The sequence below is a fragment of the Chroicocephalus ridibundus genome, chromosome 7, assembly GCF_963924245.1.
Source record: "Chroicocephalus ridibundus chromosome 7, bChrRid1.1, whole genome shotgun sequence".
In the NCBI taxonomy this organism is placed as follows: Eukaryota; Metazoa; Chordata; class Aves; order Charadriiformes; family Laridae; genus Chroicocephalus; species Chroicocephalus ridibundus.
The window spans coordinates 32,457,021-32,473,764 of record NC_086290.1 but is presented as its reverse complement, the minus strand read 5'-3'; the positions used below and the strand labels follow the sequence as shown (position 1 = coordinate 32,473,764).

General features: G+C 39.4%; 1 protein-coding gene across 2 annotated transcripts; it reads right to left on the bottom strand.

Annotated features, from left to right (window-relative positions):
• Positions 1-551: 551 nt before the first annotated feature.
• TMEM237 (transmembrane protein 237) lies at positions 552-15,855 on the bottom strand. Of its 2 annotated transcripts, XM_063342183.1 has the most exons (13): positions 15,826-15,855; positions 13,329-13,360; positions 12,348-12,358; positions 11,791-11,847; positions 10,144-10,257; positions 9,646-9,760; positions 8,748-8,908; positions 7,990-8,113; positions 6,802-6,993; positions 5,751-5,824; positions 5,169-5,262; positions 3,778-3,899; positions 552-2,448 (listed from the first exon to the last, which is right to left on the bottom strand). In XM_063342183.1, the coding sequence occupies exons 1-13, from the start codon at positions 15,853-15,855 to the stop codon at positions 2,381-2,383; spliced, it is 1,194 nt and encodes a 397-aa protein (XP_063198253.1). In that variant the 3' UTR covers positions 552-2,380. The 2 variants fall into 2 exon arrangements, with proteins under 2 accessions (XP_063198253.1, XP_063198252.1); XM_063342182.1 differs by lacking the exons at positions 12,348-12,358; positions 13,329-13,360; positions 15,826-15,855 and having other exon boundaries at positions 11,791-11,923.
• Positions 15,856-16,744: the final 889 nt, after the last annotated feature.

The window sequence follows — 16,744 nt, the reverse complement described above, 5'->3', positions numbered from 1 at the left end:
TGTCAACCTCAAACCTCATTAATTTACATATGCATATGCTTAGACCCTCCCCAAAAGATACACTGGAAAGGCAAGCCTGGTTTGAAATATCGATCCCATTAAGTTCATTAACTTAATCCCTGCTCAGCCATCTAAACCAACCACTGTATTTCACAACGAGAATGAAGAATCTGACTCTCAGCTAGCATTGCTTTGTCCAAAGGATACTTGGAAGGCCAATTTCTAGCAATAATGTCAGAAATCAAGCAAAGATGTTACTCAAGTTTTTCCTGTACTGATTTGATGCCTTAGCACGGTTTTGCCTGAGCTCTGTACTTCATGAGCAAAATTACACTTCTTACCATTCTAAGATGACAGAAATGTCAAGCAGCAAAGAGAAGCCATTATTAATCTCATCTTCAGGAGCTCAACAATTCTGTAAATCAAACATACCACATCTGGAGAAAGTGTGCTGCCAACCTACACGTGAACGCTTAAGTAGTGCATATCTCCCATCTCCTACAGCCAAATCATGACAAGAACCTCCAGTGCAACACTGAAGGGGAGCGGCACCCTGAATCTCTCCATTTTAATGTACAATGCAGTACCAGCCATAATTTATCTCTACAGTTTTGCAAAGATACATACAAAAGAACCATAACAATTTACAAAAAAAGGTTAACAGCACCTTCCCACAACCAAGTGAATGCGCCTGAATGCAGTCAACAGGTGCAGAATGTCTTTTAATTCTCGTAGAACTTTTTTTTTTCTCCCTCTTTGAGATTACCACAGCAATTAAAAATGTCATGAACACTGAATTTTTGAATTACTTACATTTGCTGGATGGGCATAACAAAACTCAAGTCCTCAACAGGGCAGCAGCAGTCCTAGTTATTCATGTTCCTATTCTTGTTCTAAAGCAACTCGGGTAACAGCATAGGAAGTTACTGGCTCTTTAACATCTCCCTTCAAGTGTTTTATCTGGCTACTCTTAACTTCACTACTAGAAAATACAGTAATTTTCCAGGTAACTTTGACAACTGCATACCCTTTACAACCACACTTAGACACACACATTAAATAAAACAATGCAAAATCAATACATATTAAATAACATACAAATAGGTTTGGAGCTTTAGGTGATACTTTCTTGAGATATGGATTTAAAACTAGCTCTTTGTATGTCTACTAAGGAGATTGTTTCATCCTTCAATACATCTGTATTTACTCACATCTGCAATGCTTTCGTTTGGTCACTTCAGTATAAAGGAAAAAGAATGAAAAGAATATTGGCTATCATCATCAAAACCCACCAACTGCCACTATTACTCCTACATCACTACATAAAAGGTGGGTTGCTGCAGAGTTTTTGTTTTGCTTTAGTAAGCATTTTCTTGCAATTTTAAGGAAGAAGTTTCCCATTCCATCCTAACACAAAACAACAAACATGCTTTTGGGGGAAATCAATCTCCATCAAAATACGCAGAAGTAGGAACATTTTTAACATCTGTGAAATCCAAGTTTCTCTAGAAAGACCAGGGAATAACACTTTCTTGCCATACAAGAGAAGGAGAAATCTGAACGCTGCTCCTTTGAATGGCTTTGTAATAGTTATGCATCCTGACTGTCGAGAAATTACAGGACATACATATATCCTATTGGCAACACCAAAACACCCTGATTGATTAAAAGATGTATTTAGGTATTCATTAGCTGACCAAATTGTTGCAACATTAAACCTTCTGTTTCTTGTATCTATGTCAATTTGAAAGAACTTGTTATCATCAAGATCTTTGTCAAGAGAACTAAATGAAGATGAAGAAAAATAAAGTGTCCTCTTTTAAGGAATTATTAAACAAAATCCCTGACAATCTAATCCCCTATTCTAGCAAATACTTTATATGACAACTAAACCCAGATTATTTTATGCTTACTAACTTTGCGGTTTTTACATTTCTTGTTTTGTTATAATCTTTCTTAGACTACTTTCTTCATAAGATTTGTTTTAATCTCTAGAGAATATTTAGCCAGATCAGGTAAGCCAACTGCTATCAGCATTAGTAACAAAAGCAGGTTGTTGAAGACTGTACAGCAGTCAAAAAAGCAGTGAATACCTCATCTTCTGCATCCATCTAGTTTCCTTGGCTACACAGGTAGCAATATTTACAAAATCACCCTGACTTTATGCACTAGAGATAATCTACTTTGTAAAATAAAAAGCAAAAGTATAAAAGTTTTCAAAGACATTTGGAAATTGCAGCATACATAAAAAGATCAAAATAAAATATATAAAATATAAAAATACATTTTTTTCTTTATGAAAGTTATAATACATGGCTATAATACACAACACGTTGAGCCATCAGTCGCAGCTACAATATTTGCAGATGCTCGTTCCACACTACGGCTGGACTCTGGGTATGCTATCTCCCTGGGGAAATTCCTCAATTTCAGCATGAAACATCAGTTCTAAATGAGAAAGAAAAGAATTATGTTTTCTTTTAAAAGTTTCACCTGAATAAGATTTCATTATTCCTGAAAAGTGCTCTGGCATCCCTCAAGCCTCCTGCTTTTCTTCACAATCATAATACCAACAACTCAGCAACGGCAAGGGCCACCACTGTCTTTAGAAAACTATTGTCGACCCCCAAAATTAACAGAATTAGCAATGATGTTAGCAGCTGATCATATGCAGTATCATCCTGCATTCAACCTGGACACTGAAACAGAGCTCTAAAGAAGATTGAGGGATTGTTAAAGTTTTGAGAGTGTCAGACTCAAGAAAGAAGATTTCTGTTTAGAGACTCGTTCATTTATGGATATATCTGCTCTATGTATCACAGCAAAAGTTAGCAACACTAGAACCTGGGATAGGAAGAATTATGAATGATATTGCTCACAGCTAGTTGTCACCATGGCAAGTCAGGCACAGCCTAAGGTCAGCAGTGAAGAGCTTCTTGTGGAGAAATTCAGCCAGGCACACTAAGCAGTTGATGAGGTAGCCCTTACAAAGCTCTGTACTGCTGAGGGTAGAGTTTTCTCATAACTGGGTTCCGTTACATATCCATACTGCACCCTCAGCATAGGCGTACATTCTGTCTTGCTAACAGCACATGCAGCATATAGACCAGCATAGCTTCAAGTCACAAGCTGCATGCACTTAATAGGAAAGCTGAGTTACAATACATCTTTTGGATCCCAGTTGGAACAACAAAAGGAAAAAAAAGCCTAATCTCTAGCAAAGCTTCTTCTAAGAAAAGGGGATGACCTGCTTGCCCCCTCCTCCAGCCTGGACAATGAGGACAAGCAGTCCTCATTTGAAGTCCTGTTCTGCAAGTACAAATCTGACTTTTCAAGGCTCAGGAATTCCCCAAACTACTGCAATGTTCTATTGAAAATAATACTGAACTCAAAACACATTCAGCATTTGCAAAAGGAACATTAATAACATTAGGTATTTCTCTAAAACACAAGCAGAATAAATACATTTCAAATATTCAAAATACTGTTAAAGTAAAAAATATTTTTCCCTTCAATGAAGAAGAGACACACACACTCCCATGTTTCAAAATTCATGTTGCTTCAGCCAGGTCAAACAAGGCTTTTTCTTTTTCCGTTTTAAATTACTGATTTTTCTTTATAAAACCAAACAGAGACACCAGCATCTTAAGCATCACTTTCTTTGAAAAGTTGCTAGGAGATGCTTGTTTTTGCTTAGCCACAAAATTTCTCAGGACTAGTCTTGAATACCAAATTATAAAAGTCAGAACAAACATTTTGACTATTAATGTTTCCTACCTTCACTGTGGTCTAGCTCTGGTCGGTAAGACAAGAAGATCCAACTTGCCCCAACTAGAATTGACACTACCAGATTCACTACAATCCACGGCTGAACAATTTCTTCCTCTGTACCTGCCGTCCTGGGAAAAGCACATGAACCAATCAGTCAGGGGTTCGCTAGTGCATACAGCTTACAATAATAATTTCAACAAAGTCTCATAAAAACAAGCTAGCTAAGCAAGATGTGAAAATAGAACTATTTGTACCATCCTCACTGTCTTGCAAAGGCCTGGTAAAGAGAGTAACTACCAAAGACAGCAACTAGCTAAGAAACCCCATTATCTCACAGAGAACGTCCACTTGTAGATTTCAATAGCAAATTCCTTTTCTTGGCTAACAGACATAAGATAAAAATCAAAATGCATGGTCAGATTTTACTGTGGTGAAATACACCACACAATGTCATCAGTCAATCTTATTTTTAAGCACTTGCTTGTGAGGCAGCAAGGCAAGTGAACAGCAAGTCAGTAAAGTCTGTCTGGAAGCCAGTGCAACGACTTGTGTACAGATGCTGTGGTGTGGATGACATAGGGCTTTAAGAAGGTTATGATTTAAGTCAGCTGACACTGTTCTTACTGTCATAACAGCATCAGGCTGTCATTTTGTTACTAGAATTTAGTTTTTTTAATAAACAACTCAACAAACATTTATAGAAGCCCTAAAAAAATAAATAAATAAAAAAAAAACCCAAGAAGAAAAAATATCTAACTGCCCAAACCAGCAAATTTTCATATAAATGCTTTTGTTCTACTTCTCCTGGACTATTTAAAAAACTCGTGCTACTAGAGTTTAAGTCCATTAATATCTACTTCAGAAAGTAATGGTTTTGGATGGGATCTCCAAGCATGAAAGAATGCTTCATATTTAATGCCAGCTGTGTCTGCTAAGCCCTTGTATCCTGTGGCAGACATACCACTTACTTTGTAACACCATGACATTAATTTCTTGGGGCAGATTAGACCATGTCCTTCAAAACCAGCATTGAACCTCTACAGAATGTCCTGCCCTTGCACACAAAAGTGTTACCTCAGTAGGGCCCCATTTCTCCAGCAAAACAGATTCTTAAGATTCCTGCCAGATGACAGTTCCAGCATCACTGGAATCAACAGGCACTTGTTTGAGGTATAATGGATTTGTAACCAACATGACCAAACCCATCCTTGAATTCTCATTTTTCAGTGAAATTATCAAAGATTCAGGACAAGCTTAGACAAAGGCAGGTTTAGTAATAAATCCTTCATTAATACTTTCTTAAGTATGCAATAAAACCTTTTTAATCCACCAGTTTGACTAAGATCCCTAAATGGGCTAAGTTATAATTTACAGAAGTGATTTCTTAAGTTTCCTACCAGATGCTGCCATTTTCTGAAGGTGGTGTGTAGAGGTTAATTCTGTCACATGTCATCTGCTGGCTTAAGGATAAGATAAGAGCAGCAAAGTACACTGGAAGAAATGGAATTATAGTGTCAGATATAAAGCCCAAAAATGCTGTCTCATCATGACATGATAATTATCACAACTTTGTCTATCCTTTCACTCCACTGCCTCCAATGATAACTTCCTTTAATTCATTCTCTCTTCTTCAACATTCCTCTACCTATAAAAATCTGGTTTCTGCACTTTTGCAATTTATCAGCTACATCAAAAGTGGCATCTTGTGATTCTGGTTTTTGCTAGGTCTGTGTTCTGTATTCAGAAGTGTGAAAAGAACTATCTCACTAACAGCCCCACTAATGCTATTATTGCAAATGCTTTAAAAAATGCGTAGTGAAGTGTTCATAGCCTTTGAATACTATTTTCAACTACTTAGCAAGTCACTTATTCTAAAGCAGAAAATAACCAAGGAGGAAGATTTCACTGAAAACAGTACGTGGGATTTCTCTATTTACTGTCTTTTCTGGACAACTTCCTATCTGCTTCAGAATACTTACAGAAAGAGGATACTGCTGCTGGGTCTAGGGTAAGAAAGCCCCTCAGTGCAACTGATGCTTTCGCCAAATCAATCCTGATTACAAAAACAAGAGTCATTAACACAGACCAATATGATAATCATATTATTCCTCTAACAGTATTCTAACTGTCCTTTTACTTGTTGCAAGATACCTTTTTCTGCCTCTGTTACAGTGCCTTATCCAAGGCAAGAAAGATTGAAATAAGATATTTCAACCCAAGAAAGATTGAAACTAAGGAAGGTGTTCCATGAGGTTTGTAGTTTTCACACTGCAGTCCTGTCTGGAACGGAGAGAACGTGGACAGATCTGTCCCCTCTCTAATCCTTACTGTTCATTTCAGTATCCACACCATCAACTGATTTATGGTTGGTGGTATGGTAATATAACTGCTCTCATAGCTTACACTAGTATGGGAGCAATTAAGAATAACTTGGACCTCCTCCCTGCCACCACTCAATGAAAAAAAAAGTTACAATTTCTTCCGTAGAACAGACTTCTCCCCTGGCTTACCATGCTGCCACGGAAACTACCTGTTACTATAAGAAACATCTATGAATCTGCTTATGGTCTTTTTTTGTTCCTCTCTCTGCTCATTCACACTCTTTAAGCTGTAATACAGAAACCCCAGCTAAGACAGGAAAACTGTTTGCACAGCCATGCTGCACACTTGACTAGGGAACTGAGTCACATGAAAAGTAACCTGACAGAAACATCAGTTGTTCTCCACCACCCCTCTCACCCACAAAAAAAAAAAAACAAAACAGGTCAGCTCTCCTATCTGGTTCATCTCATAGTCACGCAAACAGCACCAGCACATTGAAGCAAGGCTGCAGACAATGGACAGAAATGAGTAACAAAGCTCTGAATGCAAAGGTACACCCTTTATCTGTATAGCCAGCCATGTGTAAAATCATTCTCTTAAGTATATCACATAAAATCATCAACAGCAGATCAAAATGTGCCAGAGGAAGGAGAATGGAACATATTGCACACAAATTAGGTACACCTTTCAAATACAAACATATTTTACCTGTCAAAGGCTGAGACTGTACTGATAGACAGCAACAAATAGAACAAACTTTGAGCTGGGTATGCTAGTGTCTTATACTGTTGGAGCAGATTAGAAACCGTGGAAAGTTGATTTCCTGCCAAAATGTAGATAACAATGATGTTCCATACAGCATACCCAGCAAGGAAACCATGGGTAAAGAGTCCAATCACCCTGAATGAAGAAAAGAATATTAGACAATATTAGAAAAGAATATTAGACACCTTGAATTAGCAGAGAACTACAGCTAGAAAAGGCCTATGAATCCATCTGTTCAACGCTGCTGCCATGACAGGATCCCAGCCTTTCACAGGTTGTTTCTGAATGCTTTTTTCTGATCTAGTTCTAAAAATTCTAAGCAACGGGACTTCTCCTTCTTCCCTTGACAGATTGCACCAGTACCTGAGCACTCAACAAAGAAAACCGAGATGTTTTGCCTGATCCTATCACTACTTCACTTAATTACTGCTACCATAATCAAATACTTCCACTTGCTGCACTCTCCCATTTTGTTTGTAGCTTCCCAAGACCACTGCTCGTTACACTTACACAGTGCTCTTAAACTTGTCGTCAGGTCAGTCTTTTCATTATCTTCATTGCTAAGAAAAAGCTGAGAAGGAAGCACAGGCTTCGAGATAAAATACACCAGAGAAGAAAATGCCTGTTATCTTCCCATTCTGTATCACTAATTTTTTGCTATTGTGTGCAAGCTGATGCCTCAGTCCAATTTCACTCCTCCCCCCTTTTCACTAACCATGATTTTCCTTTGAGAATTATCTGAATTCAGGTATTTTCCTTCTGGTCATATTATAGCTGATGGATGAATCTCATTTTTTAACACATTTTTTCTGTAGGTCTCTAGTATTTTGTTATCAGATCAATCTCTTGCTATTCAGATTTTGTCTTAATCTTTGCAATATGACTTCCTTAGTTATTCTTTTTGTAAATTGCATTTCACATGTGATGTCTAGACTAGGAATAGATATTCTTGACAATATCAGAGGACTGAGAAGCTTTATACCTGTTGCATCCCAAACCACTGTTTCTCAGGAATATCCAAAAGAAATAAAGAAACATCACTATGAGAGAGAAAAGGTGCTAGCTTTCAGGGAGAAGAAAAAACAGAAACCCTGATTTCTGCTTATTTACATTAAAACATTTATCTTTCACCTGAAACTTCGATGCACTGAGAGAGCGACATCTCTGGTAGTCCATGAAGCCTTCACATCCATAAGTACATTGATATTTTCAGTGGTTTTAATCAATTCTGCACGGTCAGCTGCCTGAAAACGCCCTGAAAGGATGAGAAAAGTAGTTTTAGAGAGTACTGTTACCTTCCATCATAATTTCTATGTTAATACTTATTAGTTGTAAAAAGCTGTAAGCATCAGGAGTTCCATCAGAAAATTTTGTCTCCCCACTTCCTGCCCTTTGTCAGCCTACACTCATATCAGGATGTGTCTGTCAGTGTGATGCACCCTGGTGGGTCAGGCTATGGGTTTAAGAATGTTGAAAGCACTTTGGGTAATCGCTCAGTGTTCCCTGGTACAAAAAAAAAAAAAAAACACCAAAAAAACAACCCAAACCAAAAACCTTCCACTTGAAAGATTTTTTGCAATATAGTAAATGATAACTTTCTTCTCAAGGTGCTGTGACAGTATTAGGTCAAATAAGCTCATTTGAGTACTATCAGACAGCCTTTTTCACCCACACCACAGAAATCAAATATTCAACCAAACATGCCAGCATGGCAACACTAACATTCACTGTTGAAAAATTATAATGTGTATTTGTTTTGAAATAATTTTTGTGCTGGAAAACTTCTTTTTCTTTAATTCTGCCCAACAACGCAGTATTTGGATTTTAAATACAATAATGCTTCCTTTATTTGCAATAATGTCCTTACTTAAATCACAAGATGTACTTACGATTTTTTTCAACAAACACTTTACTAACAGGCTGGCTAATTCCAGTGGGAGCAGCAAACACAGGCTGCTGATCTGGGCTCCTTCTGTGCTCATCTTCAATGATGTCCTCCTCCTCCACTTCCAACTCATTGGAACCATGTGTTTCGGCTGGCCGAGGTTTCCTATCAGCACGGAACATACAATGGGGCAGAGAAAGAACATGAAGTAGAATGTAAAAGCTTAAAGCTCCTATAAGCATTTAACATGTCTACCTTGATTGATAAGAACCAATCAGGCTACTGACCTGTATAATATTACCTCCATTTATAATTTTAAGGACTAAAGTTCTCATGGAGTTAGTTCATTAAAACCATAAAGCTAATTCTTGAATCTGGGGTTTTTCTCTTTATTTAAGTTCTTTCTTGTGTCAAAACACAATAAGGTAGGAAGAAATACATATCAAGAGATTAACACCAACCCAAACTAAATACAAGGCCAAGAAAGTGGATGCTTTTGGTAGAAAGGCAACTAAAATGATATAAAGGCATAGTTCTTGGCGAAAAGGCAAACAAAAAGGATGAGGAAGCAGTTTAGTTCCTCATAAAATTAAGAAAAAGATACTAAGAGTGGAAGAAAACAGTTATACGTTCTAATTTTTTCATGAATGTGACTGAAATATTAGGCTCATGTAAATATATTCAGAACTGTAATGCATCCATGTATGCATAAAATAATCACGTGAAGAAAGCTAGATCTTAACCCTGGAAAGAACCGCACGCATACTATTTATTGCGCAAGCTGAATTGTATCGTGGGCTTCAAGATTTTACATCTCTGTAATGTGACAATGTAAATTGCTACTCAGCCACATTGTCTACCACAGTTATTCTGAATTATGAGCTATACTAGTTTTGTCTCACTTTGTTTTTTTTCTCTGTTTGCGGATCACTGTTTCTTCAGCTTCAGGGACATCCATGCCATTTCCATTCTGAAATAAGGATGCAACATTTTGCTGGGTAAAAGAGGTCTCAGTATCTGAAGATTTAAAATAAACCACATGAAAGTTTCACAGCTTTCATAAAATGGAAGAACATTCACATAAATACATAAATAGTTATTACAGAAACACAGTGGCAATAAAGTGATGCTCCTCTGAGCTTTGATTGATATAAAGGATCTACTTTATCACTTCCAAAACTGTATTGCCATTATTTGCATAAGGGTTTGCATCCTATGGAATCCGAAATCAGAAACTGAAACTCTAAGCTACCATTTACTCAGAGATTACTTTCATCTGTTTTAAGTACAATACCACATTATTTGAAATGTTTTAAGTCAAAATACATGTTGGCCAATTGTATTTCTGCGTTACCAAGTTTTATTCAGTGCTCTTTCCAACCTAAAATTATTTCACGTACCAGCAGGTGTTTTCTTCTTCTTGCGTTTCCTCTGAGGAGGGGCATCATGAGGTTCAGGAGTTAGGGGCTCACTGCTTTCAGACTGCCGACGAACAGCTGCTTGGACAATGCCATCTGAAAGAAAAGATACAGAAACCTTAATTCAGAGCCACTGAGAAACAGACAAGAAAAAGCTGCCTTTTGCTACATCATGCAGAATGTCCATATTTGCCCATCTTACAGCTGAGATGAAAACGTATTGGCTAGAAAATAGAAGATTTGGGAAACAAATGTGATAAGTAAGAATATACAAGGTGATAACCAACAACTCGCCTTTCACCCTGACAGGAAATTTAAGTATCCAAGAAGCAGCACAATTCCTGTTTGGACATGCAACAGAGGGCTGACTGAAAGGAATCTACCACAGGAAAGATCTATACCTCTATGTTTTTCTTTTCTACATGCAAAGATTATAATGCAAGGAACAAAAAAAATTAACAGTTTGTTACAACTTGATTCACACAGATAAAATCGTGCAACATCAAAGGGAAATTTAAATGCTAAACAAAACCCACAAGAATAATGGAGGAGCAGAATAGAACAACACTGAAGGATGTTTATGCCAGTCTGAGAGATGAATTACTACACTTCGGAGGAACTACATTTCCATGAGAATTTAACATGTATTCCTCAAATATTTTAGCAGCAGCAGCATTGATTTGCACAATTAGAAGCAGAAAGACAAAGCTACTTCTCCATTTTACATCACATTTACCTTTTTATAGGTCTTCCAAGTACTGCAGTTTTGTGATAACAGCTGAATCTATCTTTGTTTTCACTTCAAGCACCAGTTTTCCCACCTTTTAGAAAGGTTTTCTGTGCTAAAATGCAAAATTAACCAGCAAACTAATGGCCAAAGCCAAGGTGTACTTTGCACCGTCAATCGGATCACTGAAAACAACAGTAAACAAAACATGATCCCTGCTAGCAACAGTTCTGCTTGGTGCATTTAAATGTCTTTCAGTGATTCCTCAACTGTACATTCTTTGAGCAAATAAAGGAGGTTTACTCATCAAAGTATCATACAGTCTCAAGTCAGCTGGTTTACACAAATCCACCAGATTCTATCAACACATTCGGCTTTATCAAAATAGATCAGACTTGTAATCTTGCTTAAGCCAAATCATTTGTTCTGCAGATCCACTTCTTGTAAAAATATAAAGCTCTGGTGTTAGTCATATTTTAGGCCCTTAACTCTTTGATGGCGATGGAATGATTAACTTGTGACTTTATTTGGCCAAGGACTGAAATTGAGCCAATTTGTTAATTGAGTTTTATCCTAGTTCATTCAAAAATGTAAGCACTTAACACATTCAACATAACAATGTTCAGTCTCACGACATGCTGTATTAGCAGTACTGGGAATGGATCTAGGGAGAAAGAGCAGAGGATGGAACAAGTAATTTCAGTTACAGACTTGATCTAAAATGTCACCACTTTGGGAAAAAGTCTGCAGTCATTCAATACCAAATCAATTGGAATAAATTAGCTGAGAACACTATTCAAAATAGAGTACAAGACCGAAAACTGTATCTGTCAGGAGCTCGGCTACAGCGCGGGTCTCACCCAGGATTACAAACAGAGTTTCCAGTCTTGGCATGACCTTACCTAATGGAGTCTTTCCTTTGGGCTTCCTTTTTTTGGGACGACTGAGTGGAATTTCATCTGCAGAACATAAAACAGAAATATAGGTGCACAGCATTGAGAAACCTCCATTTCCCTTTTTTAACAGCCACTCCATTGCTAATTAAGAAAGGGATTCCCTTTTAGAAGTGAAGACATCCCGCACCTTTTACAGTTCAGATAACAATTCACCAATTCACACAAGCAGGAGTACAGAAGATGGCAGGAAAATAGGATAGGAAATCTGTCTTAAGTGCAACAGAGGCTAAATATGCACATACACAAGCGTTATGTGAAAAACTGAAATACTCTGAATAATGTTCTGAAGAATAAGCTTCTTGTTTAGAGCACAGTGACTACCTTCCCATTACCTTCGATACAGAAATAGCAAACAGTAAAGAGAAAAAGAAAAACAACAGACAGTTCTAGCAATAGCAGCACAGGTATCCATGCAGTAAGGGCCTATCTTTAAAGACAGTATGAAGTGACACCAAAAGAGACTACCAATGTTTAGAATTCTTTTTAATGCTGGAATAACTCACCCTGGTTTCCACTTCACATTTAAGGAGAAAAGGTGTTGAAGAGCAGTGTAAAAGGAACAAAGATGAGAAGAAAGTTAGTTTTGAATCAATTACAATTCACAGCAGTGAACTTCAAACTGCTGCTTTTGTGATTAATTTCCTTATCCCCATTCCTAGTTCTCTTTATGAGCAGTTGCGTACCACAGGGTTAAGGGTACAAAGCAATCGTTGAGACTCAACACTTTGTTAGTGACTATGCAGAGTTTCTTTATTGGCTAGCTGTGGATCAGATTAAAAGCTTTAATCACCTGGCTAATTAAAACTTGTCTTACTGCCTGATATGTAACAAAACAACAAAAGTTATGAAACATCTGAGCGCTTACATTACTGAAACCACACTATCATTATGTCATCAATCATGAACACCACATTTGCTTTTGGGTACTTTAAAGGAATTCTGAAGTACCATGTCATAAAAACTATGTAATTGCCTTTTCTTCCATACTGCTCACTAGGGCACTGAAAGAAAGCCCAAATTTCACCCTATATTATGTCAAACTGGTATACACCTATACCCCTATTCAAGAATATCTAGTCTAATTTCAGAAATTCCTGTTCTGAAGGATCTGTGATTCAAATACACTAAATAACAGGAAACAAAACAAAGAGGGAAGGAAGAAGAGATTGAAAAGAGGGACATCTATAAAACTAAAGTAGATGTTAATAAAAACAAAGCAATTATTTGTCTGAAACTTTTTAAAGGGGTTATCTCTCAGAGTATTAAAACTGAGGTAATGTAGTCAAATTTCTTGGCCTCTGTAAAACTTTAAAATGCTTTGTATTCCTTGTAAGGGGTCCTGGGACAACAAATTAGCAAGAAAAGCAAGTATTTTTAAAGCTGTTATGACTACTGAGATGTTTATGAAACGTACTTCTCTTAATTTCTTTACTATTAAGAACACCGCAGTACAGAACCAATTCCATGGAATTAACTGATCTTACCTTGGCACTGGAGGGAGGGCACGAGGCGGGCACTGAAAGACAAGACAGGGACAAAAGTCAACTTTTGTAAGTCTGAAACCACCTCTTTTCTGAGCACCTGTTAAATCACTTCACAAAACCCAGCTATTTCCAGATACAGTCAGAATACGCTAAATATGTTTTGCTTCACATGACTCTCAGTGAGAGACTCCTGATAGAGAGGTTACATAAAAGTGCTCACCGCGACACAGGAATAATATGCTTTTACCAGGGTTCTGATGGGCGCTGTGTTAGGGACATGTACCTAACAGCTGTGTGCAAGGCATAGCTTGCATTTCAACTTCACTTGAATAATTTGCACTTTTCATATAAGGCACTGCTTTCCTTGGAAAGCTTATCAGTCATTTTATTTAAATATCAAAATACTGCAATAATTTATGCATTAAATATACACGGTATATAGCGTGACCTGAGTATTTTCTACTAATGAAGCTGTAAATTCAGAACAATATTAAGTAAAAGCAATAAAAGCAAAATAAGCTTATTTATGAAAAATATTTTAAAATATGATAAAACATTAACTTTCATATGATTTTGAAACTATTTACCAGCAGGCCAAACACAACTAAAATCTAAAAAATAAGTATCCTCTGTTAACAATCTGAAACTGAGCTCTTGCACTTTCTCTCATCTAGAAGGCAGCAGACAATTTACTTTCAGATTTTGTATTATATAACTATATTGAAAGAGTACACGGGAATAAATATTTCCCACTCTCCAAAAATTCAGTTGATATCAGAAATAAAAAAGGCTGTAAATCTGATAAGACTGCTAAGACTCAAGGATCCACAAACTTACCACTTGTTTCTTTCCCATATCATTTGATGCTGTTCCCTGAAAGAGGCACTGTGAACTGTTCCTCACTCCCTCATGCTGCTCGTGCTGAACCTCAGCTAATTCTAAACTAAAAATAAGCTTCTAGCAGCCAGGATTAGCTGGACGTGAACCTTCCTGTCCCTGGGTTAGGGCCCAGTACTACCCCTGTTTGAAACAACAGTGGTTTGTTCGGTGGCAGCAAATGTTACTTGCACTGAAAAAACCCCATAATTCCATATACTGGTACAGGCTCCAGTGAGCAAGTTTTACCCAAAACAAATGAGAGACGTGCAAGGAAGGGTTTGCAGGATTAGGCCTCAAATCTCCCACCTGGATTTTGGCCATGCTGAAGACTGACAGCATTTGCCACTTACACAGGTAGAGAACAGTGCACCCTAAGTGGCATCCAGCAAACTGGTCAGGACCGGTCACACCATCCAGGTGCACCACCGTAAGGGAGAAAAAATATTGATAACAGTCAGAGCTCATTACTTTTATTGTTTCCTGTGTTCCTGTGGCACTAATTATTAAATGTTTAGGATAGTTCATTTTTTAAAAAACTAAAACCTAAAAAAAATCCTAAAAACTAAAAAAAAAAAAAAAAGGCTTTTATACAGTATTCACTGCCTGTGCAGTAGTACACCTGTGTTCTGCTGTACCTCTTTTTTTACCATCTGTGAAACAACTGAAAAGTGAATTAATTTCTGTATTGTTTATTCCTTCCATTCCAACAAAGGAAATCACATGCAAGCAGGCAGGGGTGAATACTCATCTGTCCCATCTGCATCAAAGCCTTCAGCTCTGCCATACAAATACGGGCTTTACTCTATTAGTTTCCATTACTCAGAGCCTGAAGGCATTCACTCCAAGCCGCCATAGAAAGGCTCAGTTTGGGCACAGGTTTCCCAGGGACGTTTAGTTTCTGACAGAGGAGCTCCTGAGTGCTAACGCAGCCATAGTGCCCTGAAGCCAAGAGACTCCCACAAACCAGGCGGCCGCTGCCCTGTGTCTGTGCACATGAGCCAGGCCACGGGACGGCGGGACAAACTTGGGAACTCTCATGCAGGGGGAAAATGCCGCCGTCACTCCTAAGCGCGGCTCGTATGAAACGGCACCAGCAGATACATTTACCCCGCAAGTGCTGAGCTGAGCTGCCACCGCCAGGCCTCGGGGGCGGTACCCAGGGGGCAGTTCCGCACAGACTGGGAGATTTAAAAACACTTAACCAGCCTTTACAGATTTAAAGCTTTGCATACAGGATTTTTTTTTGATACACACACATATATATATATCTATATGAAAACGCTGAGGAGATACTTGCTTGCGCCCCACCAGCAAAGGATGATCAGAAGCGCGCAGCCGGCTACATCCCCCCACCCGCAGGCACCGCCGCCTCCGCGCCGAGCAGGGATGGAGGAGCCCCGCTGCCGCTTCGCCTCCGCTCTCCGGCAACAACCGCCGCCGCTGACAGCCCCCGTACAACTTCAGCAACAGCCCTCCCGGCGGACCCAGCTCCCGCCGCCGGTGCTCACAGCCGGGCGCGGCGGGCTGCAGCCCCGCGGGGCCGGCGCTGCCGTGGCCACATTGCCACCGGCACATTGCCGCCCGCTGCCCGCCCGCCCCGGCCCCGCCGCGCCCTCACCCCGCCAGGGCCCGCCCGCCGCGCCGCCATGCCGCGCCCGCCGCCGCCGCCGGTCTCCCAGGCGCCGCGGGGAGGAGCTGGCGCTCGCTTCCGCCCCGCGCCGGGGGGCGGTAGGCGGAGACTGCGGCCCCGCCGGCGGCGGAGCGGCTGGGGCTCCCTCGCCCACCTGACGCCCTGGCCGGCGCCTTCCTCAGCTGAGCGAGTCCGTGTCCTTCGGACTGCGGTCGAGGAAAATCAGATGCACGTTAGTGGCAAAACAAGGTTTCTAGCCTCCTGTTTAGCTCGTAACCATAGACGCAATTTGCAAAATGAAGTTATACGCAGTAAACGGAAAGGGAAAAAAAAAAGTAGAAAATAAAAGTGATAAAATTTTGTTCCAGCATAAATGGACACGAAGCAAACGCAACTAATGAGAGCATCTTTCTTCTCTAATAGTGAAAGCCAGTCTGTCTGTAAGCAAACGCATGAAAAACAGGCAAGGAGAAAGAATGGACAAATACTGGACTAGGCAGCAGAAGTGGACCAGCAGCACAGAGCTGACACTAGTCACCCTGCACTTGTACTTAGCCCACACTGGTAACATGTTGGGACTCTGGGCTCTCCAGTTCTACCTCTAAACAAGGAATACTAGGCCTGACTCTAGAACAAGCAGGCATGCAGGTAGCTACAATATTTGGCTTTGAATAATCTCTTTTTACACTATTTAAATTGCTTTTGTTGATTTTCTGCCAAGGTGAGGTAGGCCAACAGAATAATCATCTCTGTTCCTCAGGGGGCAAGACAGCTGCAATGCGAGGTGAGGAGAGTGAGGAACTTGTTTGCCACAGCACTGCACTGTTTGATGAGGAAAGCATCCTACCATAGACCAAACCAATAGGAAAAGGGGCTTCTGACTTTGTTTCCCTCTTTGGTAAGTCTA